General features: G+C 40.7%; 1 protein-coding gene across 1 annotated transcript; it reads right to left on the bottom strand.

Moving 5' to 3' along the window:
- Positions 1-9,445: 9,445 nt before the first annotated feature.
- Positions 9,446-11,628, bottom strand: LOC110063552 (uncharacterized). Its single transcript, XM_020770553.2, has one exon. It carries the CDS (start codon positions 11,066-11,068, stop codon positions 10,010-10,012), a length of 1,059 nt encoding a protein of 352 aa, XP_020626212.1. The 5' UTR covers positions 11,069-11,628; the 3' UTR covers positions 9,446-10,009.
- Between the last annotated feature and the right edge of the window lie 3,361 nt (positions 11,629-14,989).

Below are 14,989 nucleotides of genomic sequence, written 5' to 3' on the forward strand. Positions count from 1 at the left end.
GTATTGCTATCATGAAAAATACCGCTGGTAGTTTTGTCTTTTTTTAACAGGAAACACTGGGTTAATTGAAAAAGTTGAAAGGAGCATAGTGTGTTCACAAATGTTCTGCAGGACTGTAGGGAACCTCAGCCAACCTCTTGCAACAAAGACACAAGTGGAAAACAGAGACTCCAAAAGTGGTCCAGAGGCCACATTTTTGTTGTCAGAGGAAGTGGAATAATTGGCAAGTGGAGCCCTCTATTTAAGTAAGTAGAAAAATGGTTAAATACACTTTTTCGTTCAACTGAATATTCAAAATTGTCACTGGAATAAAATGAAATACTATTTAAACATGTGACTTTTCCCATCATTGTATACATCTACTGATTGTAGTTTCAAAATTTTTTTACATTTTACTTTACTTTACTTTACTTTAATCATTTTCTCAATAGAAATACATACATATTCATATATATAAAGCTGAGGGGGAAAGCCAAAAACAGGAACAAGTTCCCTAACAAATGGCCACCCAAACCACAGAAAAAGAAAAAAAAAATTAAATGTAAATGTAATGGTAATAACAATAAAACCGGTAAGAAGAATAATAATGATGATGACAAATTAATAAAGATGGTGAATTTTAAGCTCAGTAATGAAATGTGAAGGTGAATTAATCAACATGACACAAGCGTGGGACAAAGAAAAATTCTGAGTCCCTGTCAGGAATCGAACCCATGACCTCCCGAACACCGAGCAGGCGCTCTATCCACTGAGCTATGAGAACTCATGGAGAGTGAGGTCATTTAACTGAGTTCATATATGACAGGTGTCCTGCATACTGCTAGGATCAATGCTATCGAAGTCATCGTGAGTAGTGATAAATTAATAAAGATGGTGAATTTTAAGCTCGGTAATGAAATGTGAAGGTGAATTTACCTGTCATATATGAACTCAGTTAAATGACCTCGCTCTCCATGAGTTCTCATAGCTCAGTGGATAGAGCGCCCGCCCGGTGTTCGGGAGGTCATGGGTTCAATTCCTGTCGGGGACTCAGAATTTTTCTTTGTTCCATGCTCGTGTCATGTTGATTAATTTACCTTCACATTTCATTATCGAGCTTAAAATTCACCGTCTTTATTAATTTATCACTACTCACGATGACTTCAATAGCATTGATCTTAGCAGTATGCAGGACACCTGTCATATATAAACTCAGTTAAATGACCTCGCTCCCCATGAGTTCTCGTAGCTCAGTGGATAGAGCGCCCGCCCGGTGTTTGGGAGGTCATGGGTTTGATTCCTGTCAGGGACTCGGAATTTTTCTTTGTCCCACGCTCATGTCATGTTGATTAATTCACCTTCACAATAATAATAATAGAAGAAAGATTAAGTTAATTTAGCATCTAACTGATAAAAATACATCTTGCAAAGTCGTTTGAATTCAGAAAGAGACTCAGACTTTCTGACATACAAAGGTAAAAGTTCCAGGCTTTGACTGTTCTATGGAAATAAGAGTACTTCAGAATATTTGTTCTTGAATATTGAATTTTAAATGACAGGTCAGCATTTCTCAGATTGCATGCTGCAGTGTCTCTGGAATTAATAAACATGGACAGGTTATTATTTAAAAGACCATTTAAACACTTGAAGAAGCTAGTCATAAAAGGGGATAAGTGACGATTTTGGTTGCTTTTCTTTTTTCTTGCTCCAAATTGGCTGAAGTTTTGCATGTGGTCTTCAATGTAATAGAAAAATGTGGTTCTGTATTTTTGTCGCTGGTTTTTGCTTTGTTTTCGAGTTAAAACGTAGGCAAAAAACTTGGCTTTTCCTAGCCATGTCTTTAGGAGTTTGTTTGTTGAACAGCAAACAGGCAGACTGTTTATAGTGTATGAAGTCAAAACCAAATCCCACAGCATATAGAGCGGAAATCTGGGAACGGATTGTTTACACCGGTTATTGTGACGTGAACACAACACGTGAATCGATCGAGCGTCAAACGAAATGCCATCAAACAAAAAAGAGATGTGCCGCATTAGAGCTCTGTCAACTAATATCTTAAGCATTGTTTTAAAGTACCTTGTGTGCCTACCTGGTGGTTGAGAGGCATCATAAAGCCTCGATAAACCCGTAAGTCATCAGCACGTTTTAAAGAATCAAAATGTGTTCTGAAACTTCGAAGGCAGCTGATATACCGTAATCGTGTTATCGGCGTTCGAAGTCAGATCGAGCCAGGTAGCAAAGTCCAAGAGCAGTTCTTGCCCAAGAAAAATACCCTCTGGTGAGTTGTGGCCCATTTGCCAAGCGTTGCTAGCGTCAAAGTTTGGAAAGCGAGAACTGGTTTTAGACTTATAAAATTTGTCTTGTATTGACCGCCATGTCTTCCCGCGCACGAGGTGTAAAGACCCTTCCCGGCATGCATTGCGATTACGTTCTGCGGACGTTTCTTGAACTGGTAACTAGATTTAAACATAATAATGGCCAGCAAGTGGCGATCGATTGTAACAGATCTGTGATCCAATTTGCGTTGATTTTATTTCAAATCGGCATGATTTGTAGTGTTTTGAGCTTCTGGGATCAGGGGACATGCAGATGTATGGAGACCCGTACGTTGCACAGAAGGGTTAATCTGTTAATCTGTCAGCCCTATTTATAGAGCGTTTTCACGTGGAGTCATCAAATTCTTAAATCCAAAACTAAACAGCTGCCAAAGTTGTTATCCTCATCAGGCATAAGAGGTACCAGCGCATTTTGAACTCGGAAGTTATGGCGGTGCGTGACATCAAGCTACGATCGCGTTTGTCGAAAACTATGTTTTATCTCGTGATTTTTTAGCCATTGAAGACGTTGTCGTATTTGAAAAAGTGTTTATTGAAATGTTTATTTGTTTCATTTTATTTTTATTTACACCTTTTTTGACCTGAAATCAGCATTTTTGAGCTTATACGTTGCGTGAAATTACCATTTTCAGGAGCCCATCATGGGCTCCTACCATTTTGCTGTTTTCTAAGTGAAACCAACATCCTTGCCGTCATGCGTTAAGGTCAAATTAACATTTTAACCTATTTAGACCTGAAATCAACATCATCGAGCTTATGCGCTGCGTAAAATTGACATTTTGCTAGTTTCTAAGTGAAACCAACATCCTTGCCGTCACGCGTCAACGTGAAATCAACATTTAAACCTTTTTTGACCTAAAAGCAACATTTTTGAGCTTATACGTTGCGTGGAATTGACATTTTGCTGGTTTCTAAGAGAAATCAACCTCCCTGCCGTCACGCGTTAACGCGAAATCAACATTTTAACCTATTTAGACCTGAAATCAACATCATCGAGCTTATGCGCTGCGTAAAATTGACATTTTGCTAGTTTCTAAGTGAAACCAACATCCTTGCCGTCACGCGTCAACGTGAAATCAACATTTAAACCTTTTTTGGCCTAAAAGCAACATTTTTGAGCTTAGACGTTGCATGGAATTGACATTTTGCTGGTTTCTAAGAGAAATCAACCTCCTTGCCGTCACGTGTTAACGCGAAATCAACATTTTAACCTATTTAGACCTGAAATCAACATCATTGAGCTTATGCGCTGCGTGAAATTGACATTTTGCTGGTTTCTAAGTGAAACCAACATCCTTGCCGTCACGCGTTAACGCGAAATCAACATTTTAACCTATTTAGACCTGAAATCAACATCATTGAGCTTATGCGTTGTGTGAAATTGACATTTTGCTGGTTTCTAAGTGAAACCAACATCCTTGCCGTCACGCGTTAACGTGAAATCAACATTTAAACCTTTTTTGACCTAAAATCAACATTTTTGAACTTATACGTTGCGTGAAATTGACATTTTGCTGGTTTCTAAGTGAGATCAAAGTCCCTGCGGTCGCGGCGGGCCGATCCTTTGTTATGATAAACCGAGGCGAGACTTCGACTTATAACAAAGGCTTGGCTTGGTTATTATAACAAAGGATCGGCTCTGTTTATCATAACAAAGGCCCGGCTTCGTTTATTTGCAGCCTCGGCGGGAAAAGGGCGTTAGGTATTTTAATCAAAAGTGAACTTTGTCGAAAACGCTCCAAATTTCACATAGAGTTTTGTTTAGGTATGTTTAGCAACGTCCCGTAGTTTTTGCGCTAAACCTTGCTTCGTTTTCAGGATATTGCGTATGCAAAAAACCACTCGGTTTTCCTAGTGGCGTCTTTATAAAGCAAAGCAAAAACCAGCGGCAAAAATACAGGAACACGTTTTTCTATTACATTGAAGACCACATGTAAAAATTCAGCTAATTTGGAGCAAGAAAAAAGAAAAATAACCAAAATCGTCACTTATCCCCTTTTATGACTAGCTTCTTCACTTGTAAAAAAGATCAAGTCAAGTAGAGTCCTTCTAGACATAAGGGTAAGAAAATGGAGAGATTTTAAACGTTCCATGTACGATTTTCCTTTGATCATGAGTCGCGTGGCTCGTCTCTGAGCGCTTTCAATCATATCCTGTAAAAAGGCTTGGTGAGGGGACCAGATCTCGCAGGCATATTCAAGATGAGATCTCAGAAGATGGATGTAAAGCTTGCGTATCACAGCAGTCTCTGTCCGATTTCCACATGTACGTTTAATTAGCCGCAGGATCTTATTTGCAGAGCTTACTTTTGTAATGATGTGATCATGCCAGGCCATTTTATTATGTAGTATTATGCCCAAATCCTTCTCCTTGTCAGTCATATAAGTAAACTTTCCATGCCAAGATGATAGATATTGTGAATAGATTTTTCTTTCTTGTTATGCAGAGTTGTTTATATTTCTGTAGATTAAAATTCATTTCCCACAGTTTACTTCAGTCATATATAGCTGTCAGATCGTTTTGGAGGGTATAACAGTCATTGAAGTCATTTATCACTCTGGCACATTTTGCATCATCTGCATAGAGGAGAACTTGTGCCAACAGAGAGGTTTTCCATAATGTCATTTACAAACAAGAGAAACAGAATGGAGCCAATGATGGATCCCTGAAAAACACCTGAAGTGACAGGTTTCCAGTCAGATGCAGTGCCTTCAATGATGACTCTATGGCATCTATTTGTGAGGTAGTCCTTGATCCAAGCTAATAAGGGATTTCATAAGCCAAACATTTCGAGTTTATACACAAGTTTCTCATGTGGGACCCGATCAAAAGCTTTTGCCATGTCTAGGTATATAACATCTGTTTGACCACCTGAATCAAGTGTTTTTGCTAATGAATGTACATATTGAACTAGTTGGGTGACACAAGATTTTTGTTTTCTGAAAGCATGTTAATTGGGGTGTAGAAGATCCACAACATGATTATATATGCGGGTATGGACACATCTTTCAAGTACTTTTGACATGATGGACAGGAGTGAGATACCTCTATAATTGGTAATTACATCTTTTTGACCAGACTTGAAAACAGGGGTAAGATTTGAGTCCTTCCATTTCTCTGGGAAAACACCACTTGTTAATGACTTGTTGAAAATTGATGTAACTGAGTCACTTATTTCAGGTGCAACCTTGTTAAGAGCATAAATCCGCAAATATCAAGAATCGGCCGACAGAAGCGACATGACGAATTTTTTCTTATTTGACCAAAAGAACCCTTTTGGTGAACTATTTTCAGAAATGATATCAAAAGGTTCGATTTCCTTTTCCTTTCTTCAAAATTTGCAAAAGTTGAAAATTCGGCCACAGGGCCTTCAGCGGCAGGCATGAGGCTTGAAATTTGGCACATGTTTGACATGCTCGTATGGACGTACCAAACATTGTCTTAACATGTCCTTTACACAGTGTGTGGGGCATCTCTTAAACTTTACTGGGGACTAAATTTTGTTTAAAAATGTTTCCTTTTACAAAATAGTTAAACTTCGGAAGCTGAACCATTTATGGACAAAGTGATAAGGCCGTTATTAGCAAACTTTGAACTTGTCAAATGCTGTCTGTTATATTACAGTCAAGTAAAAAAATATAACCAAATCAAAGCAGGTTCTTTATTCTACTCGCCTGGAAAAAATTACAAGTGGCCCGTAACAACTGTTCTGTTGAAAGAATTTTCCGTGAGGTCACTTTGACGCATATCTCCCTTAATTATTCAATTGTTAATTTTTGCGCAATTGTTATTGTTTCCGACCTTTTTTTATTTTGTACATTTCCACTAAATCTTTCAAGGAAAAGAATTGAAATAATTCCAGTATAAGAAGCTCAAACAAGTTTTTACAACTCAGCTTATCAATAGACCAATTTGTTAAATGTTTTTTCAAAGCACTGGTAGTCACACGTGAGTCACAAACTGTTTCACGCGGTAGGGAACGTGACCAGCTGATTGAAAAAAAAAGCGTAACTATGGCTAGATTGATCCTTGTTTTCATGGATTTTATGCAGTATGACTTAAGGGTTTTCTTCTTTCCGTCTAGAAAATAACAGTGGTGGCCCGTAAAAACAGTGTCCATTCAGAGAATTTTTCTGTAAGGCTGCTGTAGTGCATCGTATTAGAGTTCACTCACTGAAATAAATCTCTCAGTCGGTATGATTAACGGAATTAAAATAAAATTAAATCTGGGAAGAAACTGAAAGGTTTCTGAGGGTAAGTTAGTCAGATTTCCATCTATATTCTGCCTTTAAAGGCTTACTATTAATCATTTTATGGGAAACAACAGTTACTGTTTCGCTCAGTGTTGTTTACTTTACAAATTGTTTCTCCTTGATCATATTCCCAATCATGTTGATCATATAATCAGCTAGTGTGATCTAATCTACTCACACCTCAGCAGAATTTGCCTATGGGATGTACTTGTGTCGTTTCCAGTTTTCCCTTATTAAACTGTAGGCAAAAGGGAATTACTTTAACGGTGCATGGACCTCTACTGGAATGTAAACACTCGGTTTGTGTAGATGTTTACTGATGTCTCGCTTACGTTTCGCCTTCTGAAAATAACTTTATGCTCTATGTTATTGCATCTATTTGTAACTCCTTTACCATACAATGCAGAGGCTGCGCATGGTTTCCTGGGAAGAACTGACAAAAACATCATTTGCCATTTTTTGGCCACCGAGGTGGCCGTTTATTTTTATAACAATAAACTTTTACTCTGAGAAACATTAAACAATCAAAATCATTCCCAGCAAAGGTGGGGGAGTACCCGCCAAAGCCCTGGACGCATATGCGATGCAGGGCACCCCCACCCGAAGCCACTGCACTGTCTCACGTAATTACATGTATCATTGGCATTCGTCCAATTCTACTTCACAAAACAGTGACCACTTGGGCCTCCACCATATGTTAAAAGTTCAGCACTCTTAATTAAGTGTCCATTGTTCATACCATTAAGTGTCCAATGTTCAAAGTTCAACTGCTAACAATATCTATTCCCAATACTGGGTAAAATGTTTATTATTAACGTAACAACACAATTCAGTCTCAGCAAAACAGTAATAGCTATATAGATTATGGTACATAATTTGGTGAGCTCTAACCTTGGCCCCTGCTCAAAGGTTAAAACTCTGACCTCTAACATTACTTATTGCTGAAAACTTTTGGCCCCTGCTCAAAAGGTCCCCTTCTAAGTAACTTAACACCTTCTGAAATCCACCATCTCTTGACCTTTGGCCCATGCACAAATGGTCAACAGATTTAGGACTAGTCCCCTTACTAAAGAGGCAGATTCATAAACTTTTAGATTGAACCCTTGGCCCCTGCTCAAAGGGTCAAAATCAGTACACTAGAAAGAACACTGCAAACTTGATCGTACTGAAGGCGTTAACCTGTGAACGCGGACATGTATGTCAAACGGTTACTCTATGATGCGAGGCCATTGGGCATAATAGAAAGGCTATGCTTGCAAAGTCACGATTCCGTCCCTAGGGTTGGCATACGAATGTATTTAAGAAATGCATTGGAATTCCATCTACCAAATACTCTTATCTGAGAGTCAGACATTCCCTTTGCTGCAGCCCATTAGGCTGCGCCAATGCAAAAACTGTGTTTTATATCTATCTTCATCAAGGTTACAATATTGTAAAACTTCTTTTAGAGACCTAGTAAAATACGACCTAGAAATAGGTGAACCATCAGCCCAGCAAAACAGTGGCCCTGGGGCATTTCCCCTCACTGAAACATAATCTAGCATCTGAGACACTGGACAAATGGGTTGATCTCTGTAAATGAGCAACTCTACTGCTTGCGTTGGATCACTGTGCTTATAATGTTTCAAGACTAATTTAGCTGCCACAATGCTATTGAGGTCATCTCGTAGAAAAAACAACTGGTCGAACATTATTACGTTTTTTGTATGTTGACCAGGGCCCCCAGTAATTTCTCCTGCAAAATGCAAGGGAGAACATTGCCTGTAACAGTTTTCGTTGGTAACACACCGAAGAGAATTGATTACATGCTGTTATAATGCGTTCCAATATTGGCAATGTAATTGGGAGCCTAGTGTCTTGTGAAGGATATAGCTTGCTATATCCACGCAGAGCTAGTTTCACCATTTCATTTTTTGTGGGATCTGGCCAACCTGCTAACCAATGAGGATAACTCGCAGCCAACACATAGGTCATTACCGTTGACCCGGCATATTTTTTCTCTGCCAAATAAGCTAGAAAAAGTGCCAATGTGTCACTTGAAAGAGGAAAAATAGGAGTTGTTGCTGGTAATCTCTCTCTTTTAAACTGAAGTAAAATTTCCCAAGGCTGTCTATACGTATACAACGAAGCGTTATTGAGGCTAGCTTCAAGCAAGCGTCTTAGGGTATCTCCCAAATCTCCGGCCTCAGATGTCTGGGTAGGGGGGTTGGGACCCGATCCATCCCTTGAGACATGCTCTTGAATTTGCTGACCTGCAACCGAGACAAACTATCAGCTAGGCCGTTCTTAATGCCTGGTATGTGTTTTGGCCTGAATAAGATGTTATTCCGCAAACATATCAACACCATCTTTCTAATCAAGGATAGCAAGTATGTGTCCCTTGATGTCTGCTTATTAATAACATGAACAACACTTTCATTGTCTGTCATAAATAAAACCCTCTTGTTCCTTAGAGTGTGACACCACATGCTTAAACCGACAACTATTGGGAAAAACTCGAAAAAAGAAATCTCACGGTTGGCTTTCCAATTGTTTGGCCATTCCCCATATGCCCAGTGGCACCCAAAGACTATGCCATAACCTTGAGATTTGGCTGCATCAGTATAAAATCGTAGCTGACATGAAGTTGCCCAAGCTTCCTCTAAGAAAAAAGATCTGCCATTAAAGGATTGGAAAAATATTTCCCATATGTGCAAATCCTGCTGTATCTCTTTTGTAAGCCGAATGTAATGATGGGGGTTATTTTTCCCAATTGTCAAGTTGATCATTCGACGTAGAAATACTCTACCAGGAACAATCACTGAACATGCGAAATTCAACAAGCCAATCAGGGATTGCAGATCCCGAAGGGTGATCTTATTGCGAGCCTGAGCGTTTTTTATACCTTCAATGCATTTGTCTACCTTTTCTTGAGGAAGCCTGGCTTCATACTGAAGGCAATCCAATTCAATGCCCGCAAATGTGAGTACTGGGGAAGGACCCTCTGTTTTTTCTGAAGCCATGGGAACTCCTACATCTTCACAAAGATGTAAAAACCTTTGAAGTTTAGCCTGGCAATCTGAGGTGGACTCTCCAATTATAAGGAAATCGTCTAAGATGTGCAAAATGTGTGGAATATCGAGCTTATTGCAAGCTATCCACTCCATTGCTGTGCTTAAACCTTCAAAAGTTTCACATGAGCTAGAACAGCCCATGGGGAGACAACGATCATAATACCATTGCCCCCTCCAATGTAAACCTTATAAGGAGTAGTCAGAAGGGTGTACTGGTATTATTCTAAACGCACTGCGCACATCAGTCTTGGCTAACACGCAGCCCCGTCCTAAAAATTTTATGAAGTTGATGGCATCATCTACTGTCGCATATTTAACCGTTGAAAATTCTGATGGAATGAATGTGTTAATTGAATCACCATAAGGAAAGGATAAATGATGGATCATTCTAAATTCTCCGGGGGCCTTTTTTTGGTATTACCCCCAGAGGTGATACTCGTAAATTACTGAAAGGTGGATAACTAAAGGGCCCTTGTATACGGCCACTTTGCCTTTCCTTAGTTAACTTGCTGTCCACCACTTCTGGGTGTTGTATTGCAGAAATCAAATTTTGAGCACCTGAAGCCTTAATGGGGCCCTGAAAATGTAATCTAAATCCACAAGTAAAACCATCAATCAAATGTTTTCGCAATTGGTCGCCATAACCGGGAAGATAAAAGGCTAGTCTGTTAACCTTGACTGGTGTGGGTAGCGGAGTGGGTGGAGCTGTTGCCTGGCAACCCTGGTTTTGAAATTGGCCGCTGTCCCGCCCGTTTCTGGTTTTGCTGGCAGCAGGAAAGGGGGTGATTAAGGCCGCATTTAGGGCACTGGTGTTTGAATTCACGCCCTGTGCAGTTGCCCCCCTGAGGAAAGTCCAGCAAAACCCCCTTTGAAAAAACGATCCACTTTGTTTCGTTGTTGACTTGACCGGGAGAGGCTGTTTGACTTTGGGGACACTGGCCCTTAGCCACAGCTCACTATGGATTTGGTCCCATGGAATAAGTTCACCTTGGTGTAACATGCGAAAATTTTCGTCATAAAATTTCCAATGCGCACCCCGCTGAGCCAGGTCTCTGACTGTGGCACCATATTTCATCAATTGGGCCGTTTCGGAAGGGAAACGGTAACAATACACCGCTACAAATGCCTGGAAGGCAGTAGTCCATTGTCCAATGGTGTGGACTGGCTGCTTTTTAACACTCGGCACCAAGGAAAGGGTAGGTTGTCCCCCTCCCTGTCCATTTTGTACCTTGAAAGTGTAGTGGTCTTCACTGTTAGAGCTATTGTTAAAGATAACAGCAAAATCTACATACTCATTCCCCCAAATCTGCTTTTTAATTTTTTCTGACACTCTGTGTGTCAACGGTACAGCCACAGATACGAACGAGTTCTTACGTATGGGAGTCTGCGTCCAGGGTCCCTCCACCAGGTTGGACGTCACTTGTTGTATCACTTCTTCCACTGGCATTTGGGTCCTTGTGACTCCATCTTGTTGAGGGCTGTCAGTGTTGCTTGCTTGCAGTGCGTCCGGGACAAACTCTATTTCTGGCTGGCTTGGTGCTTGGGGGTTTGTCACCTTGATTCCGGCATCCTGCAAACTCTTGCACGGCAGCTGCGATGTTTTTTCCCAGGTTTTCTAACCAGCCAGTGTTTACACTTTGCCCTTCTTGTGCTGGGGGTTGATTCGTACCCCTTCTCTGTTGTTGAACCTCTCCAGCAGCTGGGTGAACAGTTAAATGGCTCGGGTGAGGATTATTTTCTGCCACACGTCTCCTGCTGGCCACTCTGGTTGCATAGCTAGAAGCTTTCCTTTTTGGAGGCATACTGTTAACAGATGTTAAAAAATTTTATATAGTACCATCATGTTCCAATATCTAGTCATCCCAAGGCATGTTCAGACCCTGGTGATATTACCATGTATGTGTATTAGACTTTCCAGAGTCTCCCTTGAGTTTTCATTCTCTCAGCGGCCCTGTAATTGCATAATTGGCTTGAAGCAAGCAGCCCCTGCCGAAAATTTATCATGCCAGAAACTGCACCCTTGTACCTGCAAAAGGGGGTGTCAGGTACACCCATTTAATTGGGAACATAGCACCCACTTAATCCCCCATGCACTATTGAAATTGAGGAACATAACAATAATATTCTAAGACACTGTCTCATGATACACAGTACCAAGGGAGATAAAGGAGGTAACCCGGGACCCCAGCATAAATGATAACACTCTGAGACACAGTCTCATGGTACCCTGTACCCCGGGAGATAACGGGGAGGGGGCGGGGGTAACACAGTACCCCAGCATAAACAATATCATACTGAGACAGTCTCACTGTACACCGTACCACGGGAGATATTCTGAGACACAGTCTCACGGTACACAGTACCATGGGAGATATTCTGAGACACAGTCTCACACTACACAGTACCACGGGAGATATTCTGGGACACAGTCTCATGGTACACAGTACCACGGGAGATAAAAATATGGGAGGGGGGTACACTTTACCCTAACTAACTATGACATTAACGATACGAGACATAATCTTGTACACACGCACAGTACCAAGGCCATGGCCATAATAATCTCAAAATTATTAATTACATTTCATTTAGAACGGAAGGCAAGAGTATCTTAAACGCATACCCCTAATCTAGCTTGGTTTGCCCCGAATTAACAAAGATTGAAAAACAGCAGCGAAAAAACATTCCAGATAGCTGAGATCTGCTGTGAAATACGAGCCCTAATAACTGAGCTATAAGTTCATGCCCATCTCTCTTTCAGTTCAGGGCAAATACAATCGATCCTCGGTAACTTCTATACAGTGCCTGCTGACCTGCAGCTTTCAAATGAATCCCATCCCGGGTAAAAATGTTTTGCGACGGATTACATAAGCCACGGTGAATCCAGAACTTCGTCGCATGAATGCTTTTGACAGCTTCCTTTAGTAAACCATTTAATTGCCAAACCCTTTCATTGTATTCTGTAAATGGTTGTTTTTTCCGGGGTAAAACTTGGCACAAAATTAAACATCAAAGTTTCACATCCTTTATCAGAATCTCCACAAGCGCGATAATTGACAACGCGACCGTGTTAGGGTCCGATTGCTCGTCGCATAAATCGTTTGAGCCAATGTCAAAAATCACAACATTGGGGGCGGTGACACGAATGTCTTGTAAGTCATGCTTTATCAGTTTGTCCACTGTTCTTTCCCCGATTCCAATCGTTTTGACGGTACACGTACTTTCTAGACCGAATGTGTGCAAATAGCAACCCTCTTCTTGGTTACGTTCAATGAATTCGGTCATTCTTCACACGTAGGAATGGCCCACTAACAAAGCACATGGCATGTGAGCCATCGAGTCACACCGCAAGTTTTACTGCACGGACAAGAGTTCGTCTCAGTAAAGAACAATGTTTATACTTAACTTGTTTTGGTGTCTGCTCTCCGAATTAGGGGCTCTCTTTTCCAGAAGTCAAGCAGACAAATCCTGCACAAATCCTGCTCTACTTGCAAAAAATTACGAACTGTGTGTAAAGCATGAGTGTTTGGGAAAAGAGGACAGTAGCCTGGCCTCGTCTGCTTAAATATAGGTTTCCCAAGGACCCAGATGTCCCCCCAACCCTTTGCTGGGAGACTGGCATTAACCAGATGCATAAAACCATTTATTCCCCGGTGGGGTAAATAAATCTCCTTTATTTACAGTCATGCAGTAACGTTTATGTGGCAACCAAACTTAAACAAGATAAATATTTACTACTTTGTTTGACTGGCGTACTTTTAAACTTGACGCATTCACCTCTGATTTGATTTTAGTGTTTAACACTTCTGTTCGTACTGCTACTTTTCCACTGAAATTGATGGGCCTATTGTAAATCTAAAACCTACACGAGCAAAAATTCTCACTTGATGACAGTTTAGCTTGCTAAGTAAAGTTCTGCATTATGCAAAAAGGTCAACCTGCATTGTGAACCGTCAAACAGTTTTGCCATTTCAGGGTTGTTGCGTGACAGTAGTCACGCATGTATACTCATCAACGACAGGAGACCAATAAAAGAAAAATTTGGAATTGAGAGGCAGTAAACCATCACTACCTATCTTCTTTCCTTCGTCTTTTCTCCTGGCAGATTTTTGAGGTCAACCAAAGCAAGAGTGCCTTGTAACACAGCACGCTATTTTCTCAGTACCGACGCCCTATGCTCATGAAAAACAACTACAGCGCAAAGCGGCGGTCTGCAGGTTAAAGGGAGGGTTGAAAAAACATTAAAATTGGCATCTCAAAGAACAGTCCTCTTAACATTTTAAAAGAGTTAATGATATCAGTAATATTAAACACCACCAGTGCATGATCATTTTTTACAGCTTCCTCAAGAGTAGTGAGGTTAGGAGCTTTTCTCCTGACAAGTGGTACTAGTGATTCCAGATTTAAAGCATCAACAATCATTTACAGTATGCCAACTTTCAGCTTACTAAGCTTTCTATGCCGAACTAACCTGTAAATATTAAACTGGTCATATGTTATTGGATGCAGCAAATCTAGGGTAGAAAGGACTGCTTCCCTTGCTGAGGCGAAGTTATATTCTTCCTCTACTGCACGAAGATCTATTTCGGAAACTAGTTGAGAGCGCTCTTTTGCAGAAAGGCGGGAAAATTACGAGGAAATCTGCTAGGCGGAAAGAAATTCAGAGCTTGAAAACAGTTTTTCCCCGCCAGCATCTTTGGCGTGTCTCATTTCCCTGGCGACGAACTCGGGACTTCTTTTCTCCCTGTTCCGTGCCCGATATCGAACTTTGCCTCGAAACATTCCCATGATGAAGGCCCAACCTTCGTCAGAAAAAAGTGATGCTACATTGGAAAAAACAGGTTAAAATGGCATCTTAGGATTACAGTAAATTGACCATTGCACGTTACCTGCCCTTGCAAGAAGCAGCTTCCACTCGGAGTCAACAGTGGAATCATCGCTGATTTTGTGAAATGCAAGATGTTTATACAATTCCTTTGTACCCTCTTGTATGGTAACGCATTTTATATCCGCGGGTCTCTCTTTACTCGAACCGCACTCTCCACCCACTAGCGATGAATAGCCACATGCGCATGCCATGATAGAATATAAATAGCTGGTCAGAAAGCGCTCGCTGTGAAGTGAAGTGTTTGATGCAAATAACTTTTACCTGAACCACTCACGTTCAGTAGCTAGTTAAGTCGATCCGTATCTCAGGCAAGTTATTGCTGATTACATTATCACGCAACACAATTTAGGGGTGTGATTGGGGAATATGTATTTTCACTGGCCTAAAAGTAGTATCTTTATCAAGGTAAACTTCATGAAAAAAGTAGCAATGTGATGAATAACGTATTGAGAATTCCAAAGCTAAGAATGAATCTCTTAA

Source organism: Orbicella faveolata, unplaced genomic scaffold (assembly GCF_042242905.1).
Source record: "Orbicella faveolata isolate gen_17 unplaced genomic scaffold, um_ofav_v1 contig_12, whole genome shotgun sequence".
Classification (NCBI taxonomy): domain Eukaryota; kingdom Metazoa; phylum Cnidaria; class Anthozoa; order Scleractinia; family Merulinidae; genus Orbicella; species Orbicella faveolata.